The sequence below is a fragment of the Myxine glutinosa genome, chromosome 11, assembly GCF_964187855.1.
Source record: "Myxine glutinosa chromosome 11, kmMyxGlut1.1, whole genome shotgun sequence".
Lineage (NCBI taxonomy): Eukaryota > Metazoa > Chordata > Myxini > Myxiniformes > Myxinidae > Myxine > Myxine glutinosa.
The window spans coordinates 26,404,104-26,431,603 of NC_136271.1; the positions used below are offsets into that span (position 1 = coordinate 26,404,104).

General features: G+C 46.7%; 1 protein-coding gene across 2 annotated transcripts in view; it reads right to left on the reverse strand.

The window, feature by feature from the left end:
• LTA4H (leukotriene A4 hydrolase) overlaps positions 1 to 27,500 on the reverse strand; it is a 231,831-nt gene that overhangs the window by 148,626 nt on the left and 55,705 nt on the right. For both annotated transcript variants that reach the window (XR_013624929.1, XM_078786493.1), the window contains exon 4: positions 21,462 to 21,582. Coding sequence is in view for 1 of the 2 variants with exons in the window: in XM_078786493.1 (XP_078642619.1) it covers positions 21,462 to 21,582 (121 nt within the window). In the remaining variant the exon portion in view is untranslated. The remainder of the gene's footprint in view (positions 1 to 21,461; positions 21,583 to 27,500) is intronic.

The following is a 27,500-nucleotide window of genomic DNA, read 5'->3' on the forward strand; positions in this document are numbered from 1 at the left end:
TTTAAGGGTCATTGGGGTATTTTGGGTGTTCGTGGTCTTTTGGGTATTTAAGGGTCTTTGGGGGTCTTTTGCATCTTTGCAGTATTTTGGGTCTTTAAGGGTATTTGGTGTATTTTGGGTCTTTGGGGTCTTTATGGGTCTTTGGGGAATTTAAGTCTTCGGGGTATTTTGGGTGTTTGAGGTCAATTGGGTTTTCAATGACTTTTCTGTCTTTTGGGCCTTTGGGGACTTCTAGGTCTTCATGGTATTTTGTGTTTTTAACAGTCTACACACTACAGGGTATTTTGAGTGTTTGGGGTCCATTGGGTCTTCTGGGTCCTCAGTCTTTTAACCGGTGGATACATAGTCGTGTTCAAAGATTGCCCCTTAAACCCCCCTCTCAAAACCATCCTAAAGACTACTCAAAGCCTTTAAAACCTCGCCTTATGAAGGGACACACACACACACACACACACACACACACACACACACACACACACACACACACACACACACACACACACACACACACAGACACACACACACGGACACACACACGGACACACACACACGGACACACACACACGGACACACACACACACACACACACACACACACACACACACACACACACACACACACACACACACAGTTTTATACGGTGTATATATATATATAGAGTCACGTGAAAAAGTAAGTACATTACATTTTGTAGTCCATTGTATAATTTAAATAAACATAAATGCAAATTTCGCATGTGGAAAAAGGAAGTACACCCTTGGCTCTGACAGGTGGTATTGCCCCCTTTGGCAGAAACAACCTCGTAGGCGTTTCTTATAACTGTCTACCAGTCTCTGACATCGACTAGGAGAAATTTTTGCCCACTCCTCCATGCAGAATTCTTTCAGCTGTGTGATGTTTGAGGGGTTTCTTGCATGCACAGCTCGTTTCAAATCCCCCCACAACATCTCGATGGGATTTAGATCCGGGGTTTGACTTGGCCATTCCAGAACCCTCCATTTATTTCTTTTCAGCCATTCCTTGGTGGATTTACTGGTATGTTTAGGGTCATTGTCATGTTGCAAGGTCCACCTTCGGTTGAGCTTCAACTTTCCGACAGATGGCCTCACATTATCCTCAAGCACCCTCTGGTACAATGGAGAATTCATAGTGGATTCTATAATGGTTATCTGCCCAGGCCCTGATGCAGCAAAGCTGCCCCAAACCATAATATTTCCACCACCATGCTTTACAGTTGGTATCAGGTTCTTGTGGTCAAATGCTGTCTTTGGTTTTCGCCAAACATGTCTTCTGGTACTGTGGCCAAAGAGCTCTACCTTTGACTCATCTGTCCAGATTACATTGTTCCAGTAGTGCTGGTCTTTGCCTAGATGTTCATTGGCAAACTTTAGTCTTGCACTGATGTTCTTTCTGGACAGCAAAGGTTTCCTCCTGGCACACCTCCCATGTAGATCAAATTTGTGCAGCCTCTTTCTAATGGTAGACTCGTGCACTTTGACATCAACAGTGGTAAGAGCTACCTGTAGGTCCCGTGATGACATTCTGGGGTTCTTAGAGACTTTTCAGCATCTTGCGGTCTGCTCTCGGGCTGAACTTGCTGGGGCGGACTGGCCTGAACAAGTTGGCAGTTGTTTGGAATCTTTTCCACTTGTAGATGATCTTCCGGACAGTCGAATGATTGATTTCAAATTGTTTGGAGATCTTTTTACATCCCTTCCCAGACTCGTAGGCATCTATAACCTTCTTTCTGAAAGCCTGAGAGAGCTCTTTTGATCTAGGCATGGTGACGCCACACACTTCAACAACAAAGAGCAAACCAAACTAAATGTCTGAGGTTTAAATAAGACAGGTTCCTCCAAGATCCTCTCCAACGATGTTCTAATCATTTCCACCTTTCCATTTCCACCATTTCCAATTGTTCTAATCAATTAGAATCATGTTCTAATTTTAGGTGCACCTGATTCTAATTTTAGGTATTTGAAGAAGTGATAAATGTAAGGGTGTACTTACTTTTTCCACATGCAAAATTTGTATTTATGTTTATTTAAATTATGCAATGGAATACAAAATGTAAATGTTTCATGATATTTCATGATATCATCATTTGTTATGCATTATGTTTTCCACTCTGTCAAAGCGCCTTTGGGCTTCTTGAAAAGCGCTATACAAAATAAATGAATTATTATTATTATTATTATATTTGTTATATTATATCACCTTTACCTATCAATATTGTTGACATGAAGATCAAATAGCTGTATGTTGAAATAAGTTGAAAAAGTCAAAACTTTACATGGGGTGTACTTACTTTTTCACGTGACTGTGTATATTGTTGCGGATATGAGGATGGCATTTTTAAAATTGTATTGTATTGGAAATTGTTGTGTAACATTGTTGGATATGGCCCCTCCCGCCTCCAGAGTTGTGTACCCTTCATTCCCATTCCCAAAAACCTCCATTTCCCCCTTTCATAATTGCCAAGCCTCGATTGGCCATTTATATCGCCTCCAAAGCCGCCATTGGCCACGAGGCAGGGTTGGGGAAGAAAGGCGGGTCCCCACCTCGTCAGAGAGGGGAGGAGTGAGTAAGCCCCACTCAACCAACCACAAACAAGGGGTTGGACTTCGAGAGGGTGTGGCAAGAAAGATCAAGGAGGTTCGCAAAGGTTGAGGGGCGGGGCATATATAACCCGCTGCGGGACGTTCCCCAAGCAGAGAGTTCTGAGTCTGAAAAAGAGACGACCTTCAGAGAGACAAGTGCGCAAGGAGAGAAAGACGCGTCAGACGATTTGGGAGAAAGAAGTGGAGGACCCAAAAGAGCCCGAGACGTGGAGCGACAACCAGCCCCGGCCGCGTGCAGCGAGATACGCGTGCCGCCGTCGCCCTGCTCGCTCCCAGCCTGACGAGGCCCGGCTTGCTGTGCGCCCTGCCAAGCCTTCCAGCTTGTGGTCCAAGCTGAACATTCCTCCTTCCAGCCAATCCAGTCTGCAATTCCCCGTGTGAGTCTGTGTCTTCGTTTGTTCTGTCCTGGGTATTATTTAAGCCTGTTAGGTAAGCTAGTCATTTGCACTGTGTCACCTGCGTCTCATGTCCCCTGTAAATAATCGTGACTGCTCTTTTTGCTTATGTGTGTAAATAATAATAAACCCCGTTACTCTTCTGTACGTCTCCTTCTTCCTCTTTGCATTCGTCGTCTTAGTCTTTTCCCCATTGAGTAGCTGTGGCGCGATACGGCCAACGTCTGGGTGAATCGGGTGAGTCGGGGGAAAAAACTGTTCGGCCACGGTTACCTCCGCTCGGTAAAAGTAACATCTAATCCGCGGACCGTAACAAATTGGTGTCGGGGAGTGAGATACGGACCCGAAGCGCGCTTAACGCGCTCAAAATTACAAGCTGCTGGAAATTTGTGTTGTAAAGCAAAACCCGAATTTTGAAATCGCGCCATGGCTGGTCAAGGCGAAGGGATGCCGGTGGGAGACATACAGATAGACGGGGTAGAATCGACCCAGGACCTCGGGGAAATGTATGTGGAGGAAAGGGTGGAGGAGAGTAAAGAAGGTGTGGTTGAGGGGGTATCAGGCGCACAAAATGGCGCTCTCGCGCACGTGGTTGAGGGGGCCACGGCCGCGGAACCAATGAGCGCGGTCCAAATGCAAGCCTTCATGGCCCAATTCATGGTGGAAATGCAGAAAAAAAACGACAGTATGGAACAAATGGAAGACAGAAGGAGGGCTGATAGTGAGAAAATGGAAAGCAGAATGATGGGAGCAATGAGGGACGAAGCGAGGGGTACCGTTGAGGGGTTAGACAAACAATTTGAGGGGTTAGACAAACAATTTGAGGGGTTAGACAAGAAATTTGAGGGGTTAGACAATGGGATAGAAGGGGTGAAGAATGGGTTAAGGGGGTTAGAAAATAGGATGGAAGGCAAATTGCGGGAGATAGGGGAACAATCCGCCCGAGAAATTAAACAAATGGGAGAGCAGATAGAGGAGGTGAAGATCGGGGTAGAAACCAAACTGGATGCTCAAAGGGATGAATTGGGACAGATGAGGGTGGCATCTACAAAAGAGAGGGAGGAGATGAAAGAGGAGATACGACGAGGTGTAAGTGAGGAGGTCTCGGGGGTACGCGAGGAGAAAAGCGTATAGAGAAAGAGGTGAGAAATGGAACGGCTAGGTTACAGGGGGGAATAGAAGATCTGACGGAGGAGGTGGAACAGCTGACGGTGGGACAGACGGAGTTAGTGGAGCAGGTTCAAAGGAACACTGCGGTACTAGGAGGGTTAAAAGCGACACAAAACGACATAAAAAAGGACTTAATAGCGACACAGAGGCAATGTCAGATGGTACGTGAGGGACTGACAACGAGGTTGGACGAGGTGACAGAGGTAATGGAGACGAAGGACCGAGAGGTGAGGACGCACATAGAGACGGTCAAGATAGCCTTAGACGACGAACTTGAGGAGACGCATCGGGAAATAAAAGAGGTGAAGCAAAAATTAGAGGAAGTGGAAGAAGAGGTGAGTGAAATTAAGAAGAGACGGACAGAAACTAAGAGAGAAATACAGGAGGAGGTGATGGAATATGTACAAGGTCGGTGCTCAACTCATAATGGTGTGCTCACTAACCAAATAAAGAGTTTGCAGGTGGCGAAGGAGGTGCGGAGACGAGGTGCCAAGGTGAGTGGCGATATACGAGGAAATGTACATGATGTGAGGGGAGCTTCAGTCGGCTTGGGGGTTGATTTGGATCCGGGTGTTCGTGAGAGGCCATTGGTGAAGTGTGCGACAGGTCTGGTGTGCGAAAGAGGAGGTGTGCGAGAATGTCCGACCATGGGGTGTGTGAGGAAAAAGTGCACGCCAAGGAGTGAGTGTGCTGTCGAGAGTGAGTTGGTCGTAGCGCGTGTGCGGGGGGGGCACATGGAAGCGCGTAGTGAGGAGAGTTACAGAGGATGTAACAAGAGAATGCACGCCTGTGGTGAGTGTTACAGAGGATGTAACGGGAGAGTGTGCGCAAGAGTGTGCACGAGAAAGGTGTATAACGGACGGGTGCATGAGGAAAGAGTGCGCGGTCGCAAGTAAGGGAGAATACACGCCTGTGGTGAGTGTTACAGAGGATGTAACGGGAGAGTGTGCGCAAGAGGATGCGCGAGAATGGTGTGTAACGGACGGGTGCATGGGGAAAGAGCGCGCGGTCGCGAGTAAGGGAGAATGCACGCCTGTGGTGAGTGTTACAGAGGATGTAACGGGAGAGTGTGCGCAAGAGGGTGCGCGAGAAAGGTGTGTAACGGACAGGTGCATGAGGAAAGAGTGCGCTGTCGAGATTAAGGGTGAGTGCGCTGTCAAGAGTGGTGGTAAAAGTGGTAAGAGTGACACGGAGCGTGAGTTGGTTGTGACAGGTGAGAGAGGATGTACACCTGGAATGGAAGGAAGCACACCTGGAATGGTAGAGCGTGTGTGGGAATGCACACTTGAGTTGGTAGTGAGGCACGTGGTTGGGTGTGCGAGTGAGAGCACACCTGTGATTGTCACAGAGGAGGTGACCGAGGAGGGGGCGCGAAGAGGTGTGTTGGTGAGGTGTGCGAACGACGAATGTGTGCCAAGGTGTTCGGTGGTCAGGTGTGTGACCAAGTCTGTGAGCGGAATGAGTGTACCTGGGTGTGTTAGAGAAGGTGCAATGACGAGGAGCATGGGAACAGCTGGATGTATGAGCAAGGAACGGGCTGCGGGGTGTAAGCATGCAGGTGAGGCATCGACGGTAACCGGGTTAGAGGTTAGAACGACTTATAGCCGAATCGGGCCCTCGGTGCGCGTCGGGCAGCTTCGCGTGCCGCGAGGACCAGCGGGGATCCGAACCACGGCGGGTTCGAAAGGACCGCCGTACGTGATCCACGCTGGGCCGCGTTTAGAACGGCCGCGTCCGTGCTCCGCTAGGTGGAGCGGGCAGCCCGATAGGAAGGGTCGTCATGGCGACCCCTTTTTGTTGAGACGTTCCGGCAGGTCGAGATCAGGCCATGGGATGGCTCCGTGCCGAGGTGGTGCGTGGGATCTCGGCCCGGGTAAGCCCCCGTCCCTGCACCGAATGCGGGACGTATCCAGCCGCTGGCACAAAACAACCCGCATTCATTGCTCGGCTTTACGAAGCCGAGCTTTGGAAGTGAATTGGCGCACCGAGAGGCATTAGTAAGTAGACTGTGATGATGAGGATAGTGGTCTGGACCCGAAATTAGAAAAAACAAAATTTGATGATTGGCAAAAGGATTGGCAGAGTGATGATTGGTAATGGTACAGTGATTGGCAGATGATTGGCAAATTTTTGATTGGCTGAAATTTGGTGAGCAAAATTGGTAGTGGAACGTCCCCGATGTGGTGGGATGGCAACTCTGTCATCCCTCACAGAGGGGGGCAAAGGAGCACTAGATTTATGGGGTTGATGGCAGTGAAAACTAGCCCGGGAGGGTTAGGATATATCGTGTGTAGGGATCTAGAGAGATGACCTTAGGTAACGGTAAGGTTAGGTAGCTACATTGGACAGGTAGCTGGGGACATAGAGAGGGTAGGTTGGATGATAATGACGTGGGAGCGCAATAGTTTAAAGGGGCGACTGGGAAACGCAAGTTTCAGAGGGGAGTAGTTAGATGAGATGATGCCGAGTGTTGGAGATGTATAGAAGTGTATTGTGAAAAGTGTGTAAGGAACAGGTGTGATTGCACAGGTGTGCAACTGAACAGGTGTATGGAGCAGTGTTTGAGTGATGGTGATGGTGAGGTGTATTGTAATGACCAAATGGTCCAGGAAGGAAGGAGGGTGCAGGTGGCACCAGGTATGATTGCACAGGTGTGCAACAACAGGTATGAGGAACAGGTGTATGGAATAAATGGTAGTGTGGAATATCTGGAGTATTGGAATGGATAGTAGTGGAGTGAGTATGGTGGAAACTATGGAGTGGAGTGGATGGTGCTAAGGTGTGAATGGGGGAAGAGTGGACCCCCATCACGAATACCCGGGGCGGGTAGTGTAAGTGTTAGGTAGAGGGTATAGGTAAATTGTGGTTGGATATTGGCATCTGTGGTGCGGGTGGAAGAATGGTGATTGGATGGGTGCATTAGTGTTGTGGAAATGGCTGGGCGTGTAGCCTGTTAGTGTGTGTAGTTGGTTTGGGCACTCCACCACTGTGAGGATGTCGGCCAGGTGAGGCCGCAGGTGGGCTCTGGGAGCCGGTAGAGTTGTTGTGGATGGGGCCCAAGGATCCGGAGGACGGACCCGGGTAGCCCAGTGCCAGAGGGCACCGAGTGGGGTGACAGAGCCAGGAGGGGCCTTCCCCAGTTAGTTAGGTTAGGGTGAGGAGCTAGGTAAGCTCGGGTGGCAACTGCAGTGGTGGAGGTGTGCAGGTGGGTAGACCTGCTGGGAGAGCTACACGTCACAGCCCAGAAATTGTGCAAGGGCACCGGGAGATGAATCGGGGGAGTGAGACCCCAAATTGAGAAGCACCACAGTTTGGTCAAAGGAATTGGTTTTTAGAACCCATTGTGTAAGTTGGCCAATGGATTGGCAGGGAAAGACCCAGGGTAGTGTAAAGTGTGTTAAAGTCATTTAGAGGATAGTTAGGATTAGGAAGTCTCCTCGCACCATCTGCATCCACTCACCTGAGATGACGTACCTCCACACCATGCCAGGTTGTTTTGATTATTTTTTATGTGCAAATGTTTTGGATTGTGAGACGCATCATGACGTGGGTGTGACATTGTGCTTGATGTTCCATCTCTTCCTCCTTATGAGGATGGATGATGAATTGGGTGATGGCAAATTTTGGCGAGAGGGATTGTGGTGACGAATTTGGAATAGAAGAAATATGGGGAGACGTGACAGTAGCGACGAATTTGTAAAGGTGTAGATTTTGTAAATATGGGGTAAGGGCAAGGGTAGAGTAGGTGACAGGGGGGTGACGTACGGTAGGGACGAGCTTTCTCATTTCGCTCTCCGTACGCATTTCACCTTGCATTGCCTTATTGATGTGTACCCTTGTGACCTTACCCCTCGCTCATTTGTCTTCCCCCTTTTGTCTCCCACATGACCTGTGCGCCATTGGGCGCCGAGGGGAGGTTGCGTGAGGCCTCCATTGTGCGCCCGGAACTCCCAGAACCAGCTGTCTGCATCGATGCACCACATTATGGACCACATGTCTGTGGCCGAGCACCACGGGTGGACCCCATGGGTTGGGGCCTGGCCCCTCTGCTGGAACCGGCCATGAGGGCCCGAAATCTTGCTGGCGGACCTTGGCCACAGGGCACCGATGGCCCACAGGTGAACCACACTAGTCAGCCCTGTGGGCCATAAATAAAATAAATAAAATGGACACATTTGGGCAAGTTTTATTGCAAATAGGCCACCAGCAAAGAAAATGACAACTGGAAGAAATAATAATAGCCAGCAGAGGGAGCCGAAGAGCAAGAGATCACCTGCAGGGTTAGGGGTTGTTGTTTTTATTTTCATTGAACAATGGTGACTGCACCGATTGGTGCTTGGGGGTGTATTGGTGCGTTTTTGGGTGCTTTCATGGTGCGTCGATGCAGAGCAGACTGTCTCCCCCCCCAGAAAGAACAATTACAGGTCCTGGGTTACGTTTTGTAAATAAAAGTAGCGCCAATTGTAAATAATGCTCCCCACCGTCAGTGTGTAGTTTGAAGACCATTCCGCAATTCGGTTAACTGTGGGCGTGAGTCTGTTAGGCAGGGTGCAATGGAGCAGCAGGACACATTTATTTATGTTTTAAAACTGTCACACTCAGGGTCAGGTTAAAAGTAGAGGGAACTACACCTACGTGTCACACTAAATTAAAGTTATAGGCCCGGGACGTGCCTAAGAGGAGGAGGGTGCAGTGTTGCGGATATGAGGATGGCATTTTTTTTATTGTATTGTATTGGAAATTGTTGTGTAACATTGTTGGATATGGCCCCTCCTGCCTCTAGAGTTGTGTAAAGATAAAAAGGGCGTCTCGGTAGTTAATGCCATAAACACCACATTGCAGGACACGATAAAACCCTTGTTCAGTAGCTTATATCTTATTATGTGTTTTAGAGTAAGGCCTTGTCTTCCATTAGAATGACACTCCATTGCACCAAGTGAAAGAGATAGATTCCCTTCATTCCCATTCCCAAAAACCTCCATTTCCCCCTTTCGTAATTGCCAAGCCTCGATTGGCAATTACATCCCCTCCAAAGCCGCCATTGGCCACGAGGCAGGGTTGGGGAAGAAAGGTGGGTCCCCACCTCGTCAGAGAGGGGAGGAGTGAGTAAGCCCCACTCAACCAACCACAAACAAGGGGTTGGACTTCGAGAGGGTGTGGCAAGAAAGATCAAGGAGGTTCGCAAAGGTTGAGGGGCGGGGCATATATAACCCGCTGCGGGACGTTCCCCAAGCAGATGAGTTCTGAGTCTGAAATAGAGACGACCTTCAGAGAGACAAGTGCGCAAGGAGAGAAAGACGCGTCAGACGATTTGGGAGAAAGAAGGGGAGGACCCAAAAGAGCCCGAGACGTGGAGCGACAACCAGCCCCGGCCGCGGGCAGCGAGATACGCATGCCGCCGTTGCCCTGCTCGCTCCCAGCCTGACGAGGCCCGGCTTGCTGTGCGCCCTGCCAAGCCTTCCAGCTTGTGGTCCAAGCTGAACATTCCTCCTTCCAGCCAATCCACTCTGCAATTCCCCGCGTGAGTCTGTGTCTTCGTTTGTTCTGTCCTGGGTATTAATTAAGCCTGTTAGGTAAGCTAGTCATTTGCACTGTGTCACCTGCGTCTCATGTCCCCTGTAAATAATCGTGACTGCTCTTTTTGCTTATGTGTGTAAATAATAATAAACCCCGTTACTCTTCTGTACGTCTCCTTCTTCCTCTTTGCATTCGTCGTCTTAGTCTTTTCCCCATTGAGTAGCTGTGGCGCGATACGGCCAACGTCTGGGTGAATCGGGTGAGTCGGGGAAAAAAACTGTTCCGCCGCGGTTACCTCCGCTCGGTAAAAGTAACATCTAATCCGTGGACCGTAACAATATATACAGACTTGGCATTTAATATGGAATTTTTTTTTTTTCTTGACTTGGGTTTACTTTCTTAACTCAGTATATCAATCTGGTGAGTTTCTTTTACACTTTGGTGATTTATTTGTTGAAAGAACCATGTCACTGATTGTCTGTCGCAGCAAGAAGTCAACAACAGGATTATATCACAGGTGGCGTGGTAAAATGTACGGACAGGTGCATTTGATGATTGGCTTCACAGTCGGGTATACAAGGGTTGTTGCATTCTGTATTAGTGGAAAACAACTGCTGCACGTCTCCAAAAGTTATTGCCGCTTCCTCTGGAGATGGTCCGTCAACTCGACAATGCTGTTTGTCATGGAGTGGTGGCTTTACGAAATTACGGCATGAAAAAGCGTGCTATTGCTCGGCAGTATGGCATCACTCAAGGTCAGGTGTCAAAGATCCTGAAACGAAATGCTCAGAGGGGTGTCCCTACTCCAATACCGAGGCCAGAACGTCCCCGCAGAACCACAAGGAGGGATGATCGCCATCTGCACCGGTTAGTCTGCAATGGCTGTACCAAGACATGCTAATCGGCTTCAGGCTGAGTGGCAGCAACTGACAAATGTGCCTGTATCCAGAAGGCTAGTCAACCAACGACTGGTTCAAGCAGGCTATCGTGCCAGGCGTCCACTGAGAAAGCCATGCCTGACCAGACAACACCGCCAGCACCGATTGCAGTGGGCCAGAGAGCACCGTCAATGGCAGCCAGGACACTGGAATCACGTGATCTTCAGTGACGAGTCTAGATTTCTGGTCTATCGTCAAGATGGCCGCGTCCGAGTGCGCAGACAAGTGCATGAAGCCTTCAACAAAGATTGTATAGTGCCAAGAGTCCAAGCTGGAGGTGGTGGGCTGACCGTTTGGGCTGCTTTTCATGGAGGGGGCAAAACTGACCTGGTTGTTCTGAATGGAAACCTGAACCAGTTCAAGTACAGGGTCATTCTGGAAGAAACATTGCTTCCATTTGCTCGTGCAGCCTTTCGAGGAAACTTTGTCTTCCAAGATGACAATGCACGGCCTCATCGTGCTTGCATGATCCAACACTTTCTTGCTGACCATGGTGTAGAGCATATGGAGTGGCCTGCCATGTCCCCGGATATGAATCCGATAGAGAACTTGTGGGCAGAATTAACGCGTCAAATCGACAGCTTGGACCAGCAGCCTGCCTCTGTGCGGGAATTACAGCAGGCTATTGTCACTGCATGGCAAGCGATTCCTGTCCAAACCTTGGCAAATCTCGTGAACAGCATGCCTCAACGTGTACGTGCTCTCCTGAATGCTCGTGGGGGTTACACGAAGTACTGAACTGTAATTTTACTGTCCGTAATCCCAGTCGTAATTTAACTTTTGTTTTTGTTTAAAAAAATTTTGGCTAATGTGCAAAATAAAGAGATACTTCTGGAAAACGTACAGAAGTTTAACACAGTACTGTCCATGAATTGAGTTCGATATCAGTTTACATCACTTTCAAGGATCAATTTATTTGTTTCGAAATGTCAAATGTGGTTTTTGTTTCTTTTAAAGGTCACATTAACAAAATCTAGAATAATTTCAACATAATTCCAATGAACTTTTGGTTCTAAGACATCTTGAAAAGTAAGTTCACCCCCACAAAAAAAAATATTCTGTATTAAATGCCAAGTCTGTATATATATAGTCTGTCTGTGCAAGAGACGAGATGGAATATACAGACTTGGCATTTAATATGGAATTTTTTTTTTTGTGGGGGTGAACTTACTTTTCAAGATGTCTTAGAACCAAAAGTTCATTGGAATTATGTTGAAATTATTCTAGATTTTGTTAATGTGACCTTTAAAAGAAACAAAAACCACATTTGACATTTCGAAACAAATAAATTGATCCTTGAAAGTGATGTAAACTGATATCGAACTCAATTCATGGACAGTACTGTGTAAACTTCCGGTCCCTCGAGCGACGGGGCTTGCTTCGATCTCTCCACGGCATCAAAGTTTGAGTATTTTCCCGTTCGTTTCTTTGTCAAATTTCCGCTGCGTATTTTGTTGTGTATGTGTTATTGTGTGTTTCTATTTGGTTTTGGTTTGTAGTTGTTGCAAATTTGTGTGTAATTAGTCGTTCTTTGTTCGCGCCTCGTGCGGCCTGGTGTCTCGTGCGGCCTCATCGTCTCGACTTGTGCCCCGCCCCCTATATCTCGTTTTTCTTTCACCTCTGCTCCTGCTTTCTCAAATCCACGTTCTCACTTAGAGACTTTTCCCAGATTGTTTTTCATGGTTTTGTTTAAATATTTATTTAAATATGTTTTAAAACCGCAGCCGTGATGCTGACGCCGCCCCCCCCCCCACCCCCACCCCCCAGAATTTCCATGTTTTAAACGTTTCCCAGTGTGTACCCTGGATAAGAATAGGTACACCGGATCCTGCGTGTCGTAAGAGGCGACTAAGAGGGTTGGCGTCAGGAAGGCGCATCCGGCCATAAAAACATTGCCTCAAAAAGAGAACCATGACAATTACAACTACATGTGGGCAGGGTACAGCCTCGAGTGGAGATCGGTTTCTGAGGTTTTGGGACATGGAATGTAGGGACAATGACAGGGAGATCAGAGAAGTGGTGGAAGTATTGGTCAGAAGAAGAGTGGACATATGTTGTGTGCAAGAGACGAGATGGAAGGGAAGTGGTGTGAGAATGGTGAAAGGTAGGCAGGGACCAGAAAGAAATCTCAAGTTTGTGTGGCAAGGGGGAGGGGAGGGATGGAGGAGGAGAGGAGTGGGGGGAGAGGAGGGGGAGGGGGAGGGGGAGGAGGGGAGGAGGAGGGGAGGAGGGGAGGGAAGAGGGGGGGAGGGGGATGGGGGAGGGGAGGGGGGTGGGGAAGGGGTAGGGCAGAAAGGAAGGGGTAGGGGGGAAAGGAGGAGCAATGAGGAAAGGGAGGGGGAGGGGAGGAGTGGGGAGGGGGAGGGGGAGGGGGGAGGGGGGTGGGGAAGGGGTCAGGGCAGAAAGGGAGGGGCATGGGGGAAAGGGAGGGGAGGGGGAGGGGATTAGAGGGGGGAGGGGGAGGGGGATGGGGAAGGGGAGGGTAGGGTGGAAAGGAAGGGGTAGGGGGTAAAGGGAGGGGCATGGGGAAAGGGAGGGGGAGGGGGAGGGGAGGTGAGAGGGGAGGGGGAGGGGGATGGGGAAGGGGTGGGGTGGAAAGGAAGGGGTAGGGGGGAAAGGGAGGGGCATGGGGTAAAGGGAGGGGGAGAGAGGAGTGGGGGAGGGGGAGAGGGGGGAAGGGGTAGGGCAGAAAGGAAGGGGTAGGGGGAAATGGAGGAGCATGGGGGAAAGGGAGGGGAGGGGGAGGGGAGGGGGAGGGGAGGGGAGGGGGGAGGGGGAGGGGGATGGGGAAGGGGTAGGGCAGAAAGGAAGGGGTAGGGGGTAAAGGAGGGGCATGGGGAAAGGGAGGGGGAGGGAAGGGGGAAGGGGAGAGGGTAGGTGGAGGGGAAGGGAGGGGGAAGGGTAGGGGGAGGGGAGGGGGGAAAGGGAGGGGGAGCGGGAGGGAGGGGGAGGAGGGAAGGGGAGGGGAGGGATATAGATGGTTACTGGCAATTGATCACATCCACAGATGATGTAATCCACACAATTTATGTACTTTACCTAACGTTGATAGGAATACATGAGCGGTAGGGAGGAGGAGGAGGGAAGGGGAGGGGAGGGGGAGGAGGAGGAGGGAAGGGGAGGGGAGGGGAGGGGGAGGAGGGAAGGGGAGGGGAGGGATATAGATGAGTTACTGCCAATTGATCACATCCACAAATGATGTAATCACACAATTTATGTACTTTACATAACGTTAATAGGAATACATGGCCGTGTAGATGGGAAATACAGTTTGTTGAAATAAATCACAAATATCAGATGAAAGTGAAAAAAACCTATGTGAGTGTGAATGGCAATGTTCTCGCTGAAATTGAGAAAAAACTGAATTACGTGCGAATGCATAACTGTGAGATTATGGCGGCAAAGTTGGAACATCACGTGATCGCTCTGAGCGAATCAGCGCGCTGCTCTGCGACCAGCTGAGATTCCGTGTATAATGTTCCTCGCTGAAATGCGCTGAGGTAAATATGAATAAAAAATTTGATATATTTCACTTTTACGTTTTGGCTAACTCGCTCGCGAACCTGACGAAGATCCTGAGCAAGGATCGCTACGTTATGCTAACGCTACGTTAGCTACGCTACGTTACACTACATTCGCTACATTATGGCTAAAAATATGGATCTAAAGATGAAAGAAAAAAAAACCTATGTGGTGTGAATGGCAATGTTCGTCGCTGAAATGTGAAAAAACTGAATTATGTGCAAACGCATAACTGTAAGATTATGGCGGCAAAGTTGGAACATCACGTGATCGCTCTGAGCGAATCAGCGCGCTGCTCTGCCATTCCGGTCATAATATTCCTCGCTGAAATGCGCTGAGGTAAAAATATGGCTGAAAAATATTATGAAATAAATTTTTACGTCGACCATGTTCGTACCAGGCTCAATGGCCATGTTTGTGCCAAATATCAAGTTCGTGAGCCTCTCCGTTCAGGAGTCTATCGGTAACATTACACACACACACACACACACACACACACACACACACACACACACACACACACACACACACACACACACACACACACACACACGCACACACACAGTGTTTTATATATACACAAAGAATTAAGTTAAGCACCCCCCCCGTTTTTTTACAACCTCGCACATTACAAGTTTGTTGTCGTCAAAACAGTGTAATATACCCATGATATTGCTATATTTTCTGGAGAAGTGATATTATGGTCACATAAAAACATAACAATCATGCCGTTTTCAATATTTTATTCTGAATAATTTAAGGTGAAATTTTTTGGGAATTTTAGGCATATTTTCACCTCAATTTAAGTATGGAGCTATAGGTCCATCACGGACAGTGTGGATGACGTTTATGTTTTCTAACGTACAGTCATTGTTCTGAGAAGACCTCTAGCGATCTTTGCGTCAATAACGTGTGTAGGACCCACGTGATCGGATCACTGACTCAACCAATCACTTTTTTTCACTTTGATCACTCAATTTCATCAATGGATAATTGCTAATGTCATACCAATCATTATTTGATCTCACATACCTTAGAATATATGCCAATGTATACATATACACAAAGAATATATATTAGGGGGTGCTTACCTTAATTCGTTGTGTAGGGGTGCTTAACTTAATTCTTTGTGTATATATAGATACAGTGCATTCAGACCCCTTCACTTTTTTCACATTTTGTTATGTTGCAGCCTTCTGCTGAAATCGTTTAAATTCATTTTTCCCCTCATCAATCTACACTCAATATAATACCCCATAATGACAGAGAAAACAGGATTTTAGAAAGTTTTGCAAATTTATTAAAAAGAAAAAACTGAAATATCACATTTACATAAGTATTCAGATCCTTTCCTATGACACTTGGCATTTAGCTCACGTGCCTCCCATTTCTCTTGATCATCTTTGAGATGTTTCGACAACTTGATTGGAGTCCACCTGTGGTAAATTCAATTGATTGGACATGATTTGGAAATTATGTCTATATAAGGTCTCACACACCTGTCTATATAAGGTCTTACAGCTGACGATGCATATCAGAGCAAAAACCAGGCCAAGAGGTCGAAGGAACTGCCTGCAGAGCTCAGAGACAGGATTGTGTCGAGGCACAGATCTGGGGAAACCTACAAAAAAAATTCTGCTACATTGAAGGTTCCCAAGAGCACAGTGGCCTCCATAATTCTTAAATGGAAGAAGTGTGGAACAACCAGGACTCTTCCGAGAGCTGGCCGCCCGGCTAAACTGAGCAATCGGGGGAGAAGGGCCTTCGTGAAAGAGGTGACCAAGAACCCGATGGTCACTGGCTGAGCTCCAGAGATCCTGTGTGGATATGGGACAAACTTCCAGAAGGACAACCATCACTGCAACACGCCGCCGATCTGAGCTTTATGGCAGAGTGGCCAGAGCTGGCCGCCCAGCCAAATTTCATTTCAGGTTATATACCTGAAATGGTAACAACATTATGAACCTAAAATGGTAACGACTGGCGGTGTCGGGTGAGATTCAAGGGTTACCGTTATTCTAATCGCATAAAATATTTTGAAATATATTTAAGGAAACAGCCCGGGGAGGATCATGTTATTAGCCCCCGTTGTACTGAGTCCGGATTGTCCCAGTGTGTACCCTGGATAAGAATAGGTACGCCGTATCCCTGCGTGTCGTAAGAGGCGACTAAGAGGGTTGGCGTCAGGAAGGGCATCCGGCCATAAAAACATTGCCTCAAAAAAGAGAACCATGACAATTACAACTACATGTGGGCAGGGTACAGCCCGAAGTGGAGATCGGTTTCTGAGGTTTGGGACATGGAATGTAGGGACAATGACAGGGAGATCAGGAGAAGTGGTGGAAGTATTGGTCAGAATAAGAGTGGACATATGTTGTGTGCAAGAGACGAGATGGAAGGGAAGTGGTGTGAGAATGGTGAAGGGTAGGCAGGGACAGAAATACAAGTTTGTGTGGCAAGGGTGCCCGGAGGGCGTGAATGGTGTTGGTGTCCTGTTTTCTGAGGAGTTTGTAGACAGTGTGGTGAGTGTGACTAGAGTGAGTGATAGGTTGATGATGGTGAAAATTATGATTGGAAAGCTCTTGGTGAACGTCATCTCGGGATATGCTCCGCAGGTTGGTCGAAGCGATGAAGAGAAGGACAAGTTCTGGTGTGCGATAGAGAAGCTGATGGAAAACGTGAAAGATGAGGAAGTTGTTGTGGTAGGAGGAGACCTAAATGGACATGTGGGAAGGAGTATGGATGGTTTTGACGGAGTTCATGGGGGTTACGGATATGGTGTGAGAAATGGAGAAGGTGAAAGGATTTTGGAGTTTGCTGATGGAGCTGATTTGTAATACTCAGTTCCAGAAAGAGGATAATAAGCTTGTTACATCCATGTCAGGTGGGTCGACGACAACCGTTGACTACCTGATGGTGCGTAGGCGAGATAGGGGGCACCTCCCGGACACAAAGGTGATGCCGGGGGGCGGGGGAGGAGGCTGTTTCACAGCACCACTTGGTTGTCTGCGACGTAAGGGTGAAAGGTGCGAGGAGAGCTCGGCGGGTGAAGTACCAACCGAAAATGAAGGTGTGGAGGTTGAAAGAGGTGACAGTAAGGGAGGCATTAAAAGAGAGGCTGAGTAGAGTAGAGGATGATGTGGTTGAGCTTGAAAGTGGTTGGATGTCAATGAAAGCTAGTCTGTTGGGAGCCATTGGTGAGGTATGTGGATGGACAAAAGGACCACCGAGGCACTCGGAAACATGGTGGTGGGATGATGAAGTTGGAAAGAGGATTGATGAGAAGAGGAAGAAGTTCAAGGAGTGGCAGAAGGCGAAGGGTACGGGAGCAGAAACAGCAGAGCATGAAAGTTATAAGGCAGCCAGGAAGGCTGCAAAGAAAGAGGTAGCAAAGGCGCAGGAGGCATGTAGGAAAATGTTCGGAGAACGCTTGGATTCGGAAGAGGGTCAGAAAGCTGTATTCAGGATTGCAAAGCAGATAGCGAAAGAGAGGTGTGATGTGATGGGGGTGAGTTGCTTGAAGGATGAAGTGGGACAAATCGTTGTCGACCGAGATGGAATTAAAGGAAGATGGAAAAGATATATGGAAATGCTGTTGAATACAGAGAATGAATGGGATGGCAACATAGAGAGTAACCCAGTTTTAGGACCGGCAGAGAAGATAACTGAGAAGGAAGTTGAGGAAGCGATAAAAGCAATGAAGGGTAGAAAAGCGGGAGGGCCGACTGGAGTTGTGGGAGATATGTTGAAGGCAGCAGGAAGTTGGGGTGTGAAGAGAATGACAGAGATCTGTAATCTGGTGGTGAAAGGAGGCCGCATTCCAGTGAATTGGGAACTGAGTACCCTCGTCCCTCTATACAAGGGGAAAGGTGACCCTCTGGAGTGTGGCTCGTACCGAGCGATAAAGTTATTGGAGCATGGAATGAAGGTATTGGAAAGGGTGTTGGAGAGGAGGATAAGGAAGAAAGTGAAGATCGACGAAATGCAGTTTGGATTCATGCCAGGAAGAGGAACGACAGACGCGCTTTTCATTGTGAGGCAGTTGCAGGAGAAGTACATGGAGAAGAGGAAGAAGTTGTTTCTTGGGTTTGTTGATCTGGAGAAAGCATTCGATCGGGTTCCACGCAAAGTATTGACATGGGCATTGAGGAAGTTAGGAGTGGAGGAATGGTTGATCAGAGTAGTGATGGCAATGTACAAAAGAGCGTGAACAGCTGTAAGGACGAAGGACGGGAACAGTGGTGAGTTTGAGGTGAAGGTGGGAGTGCATCAGGGGTCGGTACTAAGTCCACTACTATTTGTAGCTGTGATGGAGGTGCTGGCTCAGAACGTAAAGGAGGGTTTACCGTGGGAGTTGTTGTATGCAGATGATCTGGTGTTGATTGCGGAAAGTATGGATGGACTGAAGGAAAAGATGAACACGTGGAAGGAATGTATGGAGACAAAAGGTCTGAAGGTGAATATCGGAAAGACGAAGGTGATGGCAAGTGGTAAAGCATGTGGTGAGGTGGAAAGAACTGGGAAGTGGCCCTGTGCTGTGTGTAGGAAGGGTGTCGGAGTGAACTCCATTCAGTGTACAATGTGCGCTGAGTGGGTTCATCAAAAATGTAGTGGTCTGAGAGGGTCATTAACCAGTGTGGCAGCTACATTCAAATGTAAGGTGTGCACAGAGGGAGCTGCAGATGGAGGAAATGTTGAGTTGGATCTTGGAGACGGCGTGAAGCTGGAAGGTGTGAAAACATTTTGCTACCTCGGAGACATGCTGAATGGAGAAGGTGGATCAGACTCGGCAACGGTTGCTCGAGTGAGATGTGCATGGAAGAAGTTTCGGGAATTGAGTGGCGTGCTGAAGATGAGGGGAGTGTCGTTGAAGCTGAAGGGAAAGGTGTATGCTGCATGTGTGAGAAGTGTTATGATTTATGGGAGCGAGACATGGGTAATGAACGTAGAGCAGCAACGAAGGTTGGAAAGGGTGGAAATGCGAATGGTTCGACGGATGTGCGGAGTATCGTTGAGAGAGAGGAAGACAAATGATGAATTGCGAAAGATGATGAGAATAGAGCCTGTGATTGATGCTGTGAAGAGGAACAGGTTGAGATGGTTTGGTCATGTGTTGAGGAAGGATGAAAGTGACTGGTTGAGAAGAGTGATGGAAATGAATGTAGAAGGAAGTAGAAGACGGGGAAGACCGAGAAAGACTTGGCTAAAGATGGTGGAAGAAGAAATGCGGGCAAGGGGGTTAACAAGGAGAGATGCAGAAAATAGGGCAAAATGGAGAAGATTGTCATGGGGACCGCAAGGCTAACCCCCGCTCTCGCAGGGAAAATGGCCTTTAAAATGCATGTTGTAAAATGCATGTTGTACTGAGTCCGGATTGGGTCTGGTCCGTCCTTCCCTCTATCCGCAACCATATCTCGATGTGTGGACCGATTTTGTTAATACAGGGTCCGTCAGGGAGGTGTGACGATTTTCAGAAAACTCGTACACAGTTATTTTTAGTCGAATTTCAATTTTTTTTTTTTTTAAAGACTACATATATAATGCCATGTAATACACTGTAACAAAGACATTTAAAAAATGTAATTCATGTTTGAAAAATGATATCTAAATGGCAGCCGTTCTTGTCCAAGCATTCTTGCAGACGCGCGGAAAACTTCCAGCATTTCTCAGCACAGCAGCATCCCTCAGCAGTTCCAGAATTCTTTCTGCGAACGTAAACCGCCGTACAAAATCATTCTGCTGCAGTTCTTGAACCACCATGATTTTGTACGCGTGATAATGAAGGTCCAAGTGCAAAATTCGACGAACTGATCCGTCTGACATCCGTAGAGCGTGAGCGTGCCGTACCGCTGACCGACGAGGGCTGGCCTCCACAGCTTGTCGAACCCTTTTGATGTTTTCCCGGGGTCCTAACGGTTCGATCACCTCCCCGAGCTGCTCCCGGCCTCACAGATCCAGTTGTCCTGAAGTTTTTTACCCACTTCAATATTGTGTTTCGAGACAGAACGGCGCCACGTCGACCAACATTGAAGTGAGTACGAAATCTGCGCTGTGTAAGCACCACCGAACTACCCGTTTGAATAAACGTCTCAACAACAAAGACGCGATGTTCAATCGTCCACAGCTCCATGGCTACTGAAATGGTGCCTAACAACGAGTAACCAACAGCCATCACGCATGCGCTAGACCCCCCACTTGCATTGTTATACCCAATTCAAACATGAATTACATTTTTTAAATGTCTTTGTTACAGTGTATTAAATGGCATTATATATGTAGTCTTTAGAAAAAACTAAAAATTGAAATTCGACTAAAAATAACTGTGTACGAGTTTTCTGAAAATCGTCACACCTCCCAGCCGGACCCTGTACTTGGCACAATGACAATAGATGATCGTATACATATGCAAACTATTTTGTTTCGCGATGTGATCAAGGATGGCCGACTGGCGGCCATTTTTGTTGTAAAAACCCCAATGTTGAACATGTCCTCAACCATTTGTCGGATATGCATTTACCGATATTGTTCAAACTTGACAAACAGTTAATGAATGATGGCACTTCAGTTTTCCATCAGGGTTGCGAATGTAGAAACAGGTCGCAATTTATCAACCGCGATTTATCAACCGCATAATGCGAATGTCGGTTGCATGGGACCACGAATGTCAGGATCTGACTGTATTTATAAATGGCACAGCCTATACAACTCCCAGATTGGCCTGCAGTCTTCCCATTAGTCAAGTTATTTAGTTTCTTCCTATTTGTTATTCATCAAGTGATAAGTTTCTTCCCATTCGTCAACGTGACACTCCTTGTTTAATGTGTTTATCAGGTTTATTGCTATTTAGTACAGTTCTGGCCTTTACAAAATACATGTGAGGCTGTTAAATGGATGTCTTAATCAATGAAAGGCTTTCCTTCATTAAACATCATTTATTTTACTTAATATATCAAGTACCATGTCCTTTAATTTGAAACAATGTACACAACTTTCTTTGGTCTTTTGTAATAAATGCAGGGAATGCTCTGGTAATGCGATATATTCAATCCATGAAGACAAAATTTAAATGCATACTTGATTACTTGGTGCACAGTTTGGGGGCAGCAGGCTTTGGACCAGTATGTATATGGTGGCTATGGGGAGGGGGTGGGGGATTATTTAATGAATACTCCACAAAGACAACCAGATTTAGTTTTCTGTTTCTCTGATGAGAACTGTTTTTGAGAGAAAGAAAAGGAAGCAGTGAAAAGTATTTACTGAAGGTCCTAGTTTGGAGAGAATGAGATGAATGTTCTCACCTGGCATTGGCTGAACAGATAAGGAAATTTCTTTCCAGCAGTTTGTTCTGGTGTCAGCCATTGCAGTGCCAATGATGATGGAGATGTCTCGTAAACAATTTCCACCTCCACGGTTTCATCCCTGCACAAAACAGGAAGGTGCAATGCCATGTCAAGGCATAATTGAAAAGATAACAATGCCTTATCTGAATGAATGAATAACCAACTAACTAACGAACCAACTAACTAACTAGCTAAACTAACTAACTAACTAACACACACACACACACACACACACAAATTTTGTATGCAGAGTGGAGGCTCTTGGAGGAGCTAGAACATGGAATGGACCACGAACAGTAAAAAATAACAGTAGAAAGAGTAGGGGAGGGAAACACCAACAGCAGGGAAGAGGGACTAAATAAAAACTTTTTTTAGACAATAGATAGACAATTTTAGACAAGAAAATAGAGACAAAATAGAGAAACAAAACAAAGACTTTTTTTGGATACAAAGTTAAAGCTCGTGGAAGAGCTAGAATAAGGGACATAAAGAATAAGGGATTTAGAGGATAAGGGCACATGGGCAAGAATGAGAGCAAGGGGAGGACATGGGATGAACATGATGGATACAGCCACAAACGCCATCAAAAAAGTGAAAGGAAAAACTGAAGAGGAAGCAGAAATGGAACAAAACTTTTTTTTCTTTTTTTTGTAATAAATGGTATGGTAAGGGGACAGGATACCTGGTAACCTGGAAAGAGGTGGGCTTATGGAGGGTAGAAAATATTATGATTGTGGATGGAGATGATCTGAGATGGTGGTGAACAGGAGTCTGGAAGACCTAGATGGCAGAATCAGATTGAAGAGAATGAGGAGATTGGTTAAACAGTTGGGGGAAGGGGAAGAGGAAGGAGGAACAAATGAGTGGAGGTGAGCAGCGAGTCTGGATTTTAAGTCTCAACAGAAGGGGAGTTTTACCAATTTTTTTTGTTTTTCAACAATATGCGACTTTATAAATGACGTATTCCACCCCAGATTGCTCGGCGCGCATGCGCAAACACACCCAGCAACGAAGTCAATCGGGCAGCCTGGACATATTTATTGCCTGCCAGATAAAGATTGTAGAATGAAACAACAACAACAAAAAAAAAAAAAAACTTTTGAAGAAGACAAAGGCACTCGTTGGCATACCTTTGAGAAAGGGGTATGCCTCTGCACAATGAAACAGTTGGAGAACTTCCTGATTAACTCTGCCAAAAATTTGATATAATACAACAAAATGTCAAAATCCGTTAACGGGTTGATTGGGAAACGCGCATTCAATAAACGATGTTAATCACAGGGACTGTGAGCTGTATAGGCAGATATATATATATATATATATATATATATATATATATATATATATATATATATATATATATATATATATATATATATATATATATATATATATATATATATATATATATATATATATATATATATATATATATATATATATATATATATATATATTTATGGTGTCATATATATATATATATATATATATATATATTTATGGTGTCATATATATATATATATATATATATTTATGGTGTCATATATATATATATACTGAAACGCAAAAGAAACTTACCACCTTTGAAACCTTTAAATATCAACAATAACACTGCGTGTAGTAAATGTGTGAACTTATTTGTGGACAATAGTGTCCTCACTGTCAGACAAAACGGTCACGGATGGTCACTTGAACCTTCAATGGTCACTTCATAGCACAGCTGTTGAACAGCCATTTTGACTGTCAATGATTAGCCAAGGGGTATGGGATGATTTTATTGAGCTGCACGTGATGTCTTGATATTGGCTTTAAAAAGGCCAGTGCAAAATGGGCATTTCAATCAACATGCCACGATTGTCAAGGGATCAACGGCAGCGTGCCCTGGGCATGCTGCAAGGCGGACTGAGCTACCGTGAGGTGGCACGTCGCCTTGGCTGTTCACACCAGACGATATCGGCCCTGGTGGACAGAGACACCCTCCACAACTCTGCAGATGACAGACCTCGATCAGGGAGGCCCAGAGTCACCACTGCAAGGCAGGACAGGCAGATGGCCCGAAGTCACCTGCGGGATCGATTCCGTCCAGCATCCCACACTGCGGCAGAAACTCCGGGGCGTGCAAACCCACGGATCTCCAATGATACTGCACGAAGACCACTGCATGACTATGGTCTGACTGCCAGAAGACCATACAGAGGCCCCGTGATGACGGCTGCCCATCGCCGCAACTGACAGAGATGGTGCCAGCAGCATCAGCGGTGGACCTTGGCACAGTGGAACGAGGTCGCTTTCAGCGATGAGTCAAGGTTCTGTGTGGACAGTCCTGATGGGCGTGAGCGTGTCTGGAGAAGAACTGGCGAGCGATATGCCGATTGTTGCGTGCGTCAAGCCAACAGGTGGGGTGGCCCAAGTTTGATGGTATGGGCCGCCATATCAGGCTGGTACAGGACGCCAATGGTGGTTGTGGATAGGAATCTTAACGCCCAGCGGTATGTGGATAACATCCTGCGACCTCATCTGCTGCCATTCCTGCTAGACTACCCAGAACTGAGAACCTTTCAGCATGACAACGCTCGTCCCCATGCTGCTCGCTTTACCACTGCATTTCTCCAAGGTGAGAACATCAACACCATGCAGTGGCCTGCGCTCTCCCCTGACCTGAATCCCATAGAGCACCTGTGGGATGCGCTTGGGAGACGCGTAGTTGGCAGGGCCAGGACACGGGCAGAGCTGCTTCAGACATTGAGGACTGAGTGGGACAGAATCCAGCAGCAATCCATCCAAAGACTGGTAGGCAGTATACGCCGACGATGCACTGCCTGTATCCAAAACAATGGTGGCCACACACGCTATTGAAAGGGGACTGACATTGCACCCTGTGCTGTTCTGTACTGTAGAACAAACCTCACAGTAGCTCAGTCCACCTTGCAGCATGCCCAGGGCACGCTGCCGTTGATCCCTTGACAATCGTGGCATGTTGATTGAAATGCCCATTTTGCACTGGCCTTTTTAAAGCCAATGCCAAGACATCACGTGCAGCTCATTAAAATCATCCAGTACCCCTTGGCTAATCACTGACAGTCAAAACGGCTGTTCAACAGCTGTGCTATGAAGTGACCATTGAAGGTTCAAGTGACCATCCGTGACCGTTTTGTCTGACAGTGAGGACACTATTGTCCACAAATAAGTTCACACATTTACTACACGCAGTGTTATTGTTGATATTTAAAGGTTTCAAAGGTGGTAAGTTTCTTTTGCGTTTCAGTATATATATATATATATATATATTTCTGGTGTCATATATATATATATATATTTCTGGTGTCATATATATATATATATATATTTCTGGTGTTATATATATATATATTTCTGGTGTTATATATATATATATATATATATATATATATATATATATATATATATATATATATATATATATAAGCAAAGATTTGCGGTTGGGAGTATATCCAAATGACTCCATTACATGGTAAGATCTCCAACCTTTAATTGAACAAACAATGACTCAACGTTTCGATTAACAACATGTGAAGCCACACGCCTCCGTTAATCTTCCTCAAGAGTGATAAAATCATCTAAACATCCCCTTACATGCACAGTGGGCGGGGTATATGCAAAGTGGGGTGGGCAATGCTGTACAGCCAATGAAACCGTATCACACCGCTCTCGTGAACGGAGACGTTACCGACCAAATTCAAAAATCAACCGCATATTAACAGATCAAAATAATCCTGTAAGCAATGCTGGATTATAACGCAAGTGTTGAGAAAATCCGGAACAATCATTACATTTAATCAAAAGTTAAACTTGCAAACAATTAAATTGTAAATTAAATTAAAACTGTAAATATATTAAAGCCAAAATTTTTTAAGACAAAATAAAATTGTCACATTATCAAGATCATCACATGTGGCCCTATGCGGTAAAGGTGAATGCGGGAAGGAGGTTGGTTTTAGGGGGGATAAAATGGGGGGGGGGGGAACCAGAGGGGGTTGGAAGTGGGGGGGGGGGTGTGGGAGACGGGTGGTTTGGAGGGATTGGAGGTGGGAGGGGGCAATTTGTCCGAATAAAAACCTTGTGTGATATATTATGTGGACTCGTTGTTCAAAGTACGGAATGCCTGCTTCGTTTACACAAGAGTCGGTCAAAAGCTACCGGTAAGTCAACGACCTCTTGTGTGATCGAGGTAACAGTTTCTTCTGTGTGCCAAGCCTCCAAAACACGTCTTCTGTTTCTGTTGGGTGTGGAGCCCAAAATATCAACCCTGTCCCAGAAAGGTGTGTGGCCTTCCTTAAGGCCGTGTTTGGCAATAGCAGATCTGCTAGGATAATTACATTCAAATGCTTTTTGGTGTTCAGTAATACGTTGACCTACGGTCCTCCCGGTTTCACCCACATACTCAGCTCCAAAACCACAGGGCACCACGTATACCACCCCTGACCTATCCTTCCTCGGAAGCTTGTCCTTGACCCTCATAAGGGCTTGGCGAAGGGTGAAAACCGGTGTGAAACTCACCCTCACTCCTGCCGATTTCAAAATTCTGCCGACCCTCTGTGAAACCCCCGGTACAAAAGGGAGAACACACCAACCCTTTGGTTGTTCTCGCGGTCTCAGCCTGTTGTGTGGGGAAGCCCTTATCGTTTTCCTGTTGGGTAGCAAGCTGTCAGGATAGCCATTTGCCCTTAACACATTTTGAAGATGGTCCACCTCACTCATCTTGTCTTCAAAGGTAGATGGTAAATCACGTGCTCTTTTTGAGAGGGTGTGCACCACCGATCTTTTGTGTTCCATTGGATGGCAAGACTTGAAATCAAGGTAGCGATCAGTGTGGGTAGGTTTTCTGTACACCGTTACCTTTAAGGCTCCTTTGGGATCCCTTGCTACGAGTGTATCCAGGAAGGGAAGGGCTCCATTTTTCTCCTCTTCAATGGTGAAATTAATGGAGGAAAAAGTTTTATTTATGGTCTCATGGATGATGCCCACCTCATCAGAATGACAGATGACAAATGTGTCATCCACGTACCGGAACCAAACACGTGGTTGCACTAACAGGGCTGGAATGGTGCGTTCCTCCAAATCCTCCATCACCATGTTGGCAATCACAGCCGATACCGGGGAACCCATGGCGGTGCCATAAACCTGCTTGTAATATACCTCATTAAATACAAAGTAGGTGGAAGAGAGGCAGGTAGAAAGCATGTCACAGACGTCCATCGGGCTTAAAGCTCCCGCAGTCTCTTTCCATCGATCATCCTCCATCAAACGCCGGTCTGCCACCTCAATCGCCAGGGCTATGGGCACGTTGGTAAATAAAGACACAACATCAAACGAAACCATGGTCTCGTGTGCCTCGATGGTGAGCTGCTTCACTCTTTCAGCAAATGCTGTGCTATTGTGTACGGTTCGCTCTGTCGTCCCCACCAAATGCTTCAAAATGTTTGCCAAAAACTTGGATAGCGCATATGATGGACCATTAATACAGGAAACGATTAACAGGAGCGGAAATCCCTCTTTGTGCACTTTCGGGAGCCCGTATGCCCTGGGAGCCACGCCCTTACTGCTGTACAGACGTTTGTACGCCGCAGCTGATAATCTCCCAGTCGCTTTTAATCTGGCAAGCATTGAGTTTAACCTTCGTTCCTCCTTCTTCGTTGGATCTGCAGTTAACCGTTCATAAGTACTTTGGTCAGCCAACATATCCTGCATTTTGTTCGTGTATACAAGACGATCCATGAGCACCGTTGCCCGTCCTTTGTCCGCTGGTAAGAACACCACATCGTCCATGTTGCGTAACTCTAGTAAAGCTTGTTGTTCTTTCGGATCCAAATTGAAATTGTTGCGTGAAAATTGCGGAGGGCGAAGTAAAACAGCAGCCACACGTGATCTGATTTCGTTCTTGGTGGTGTTATCAAGATTCATCATCGCAGATTCCACCCGTGATACAATGGTGTCTTTCGGAACAAATCGGGGAGTGAT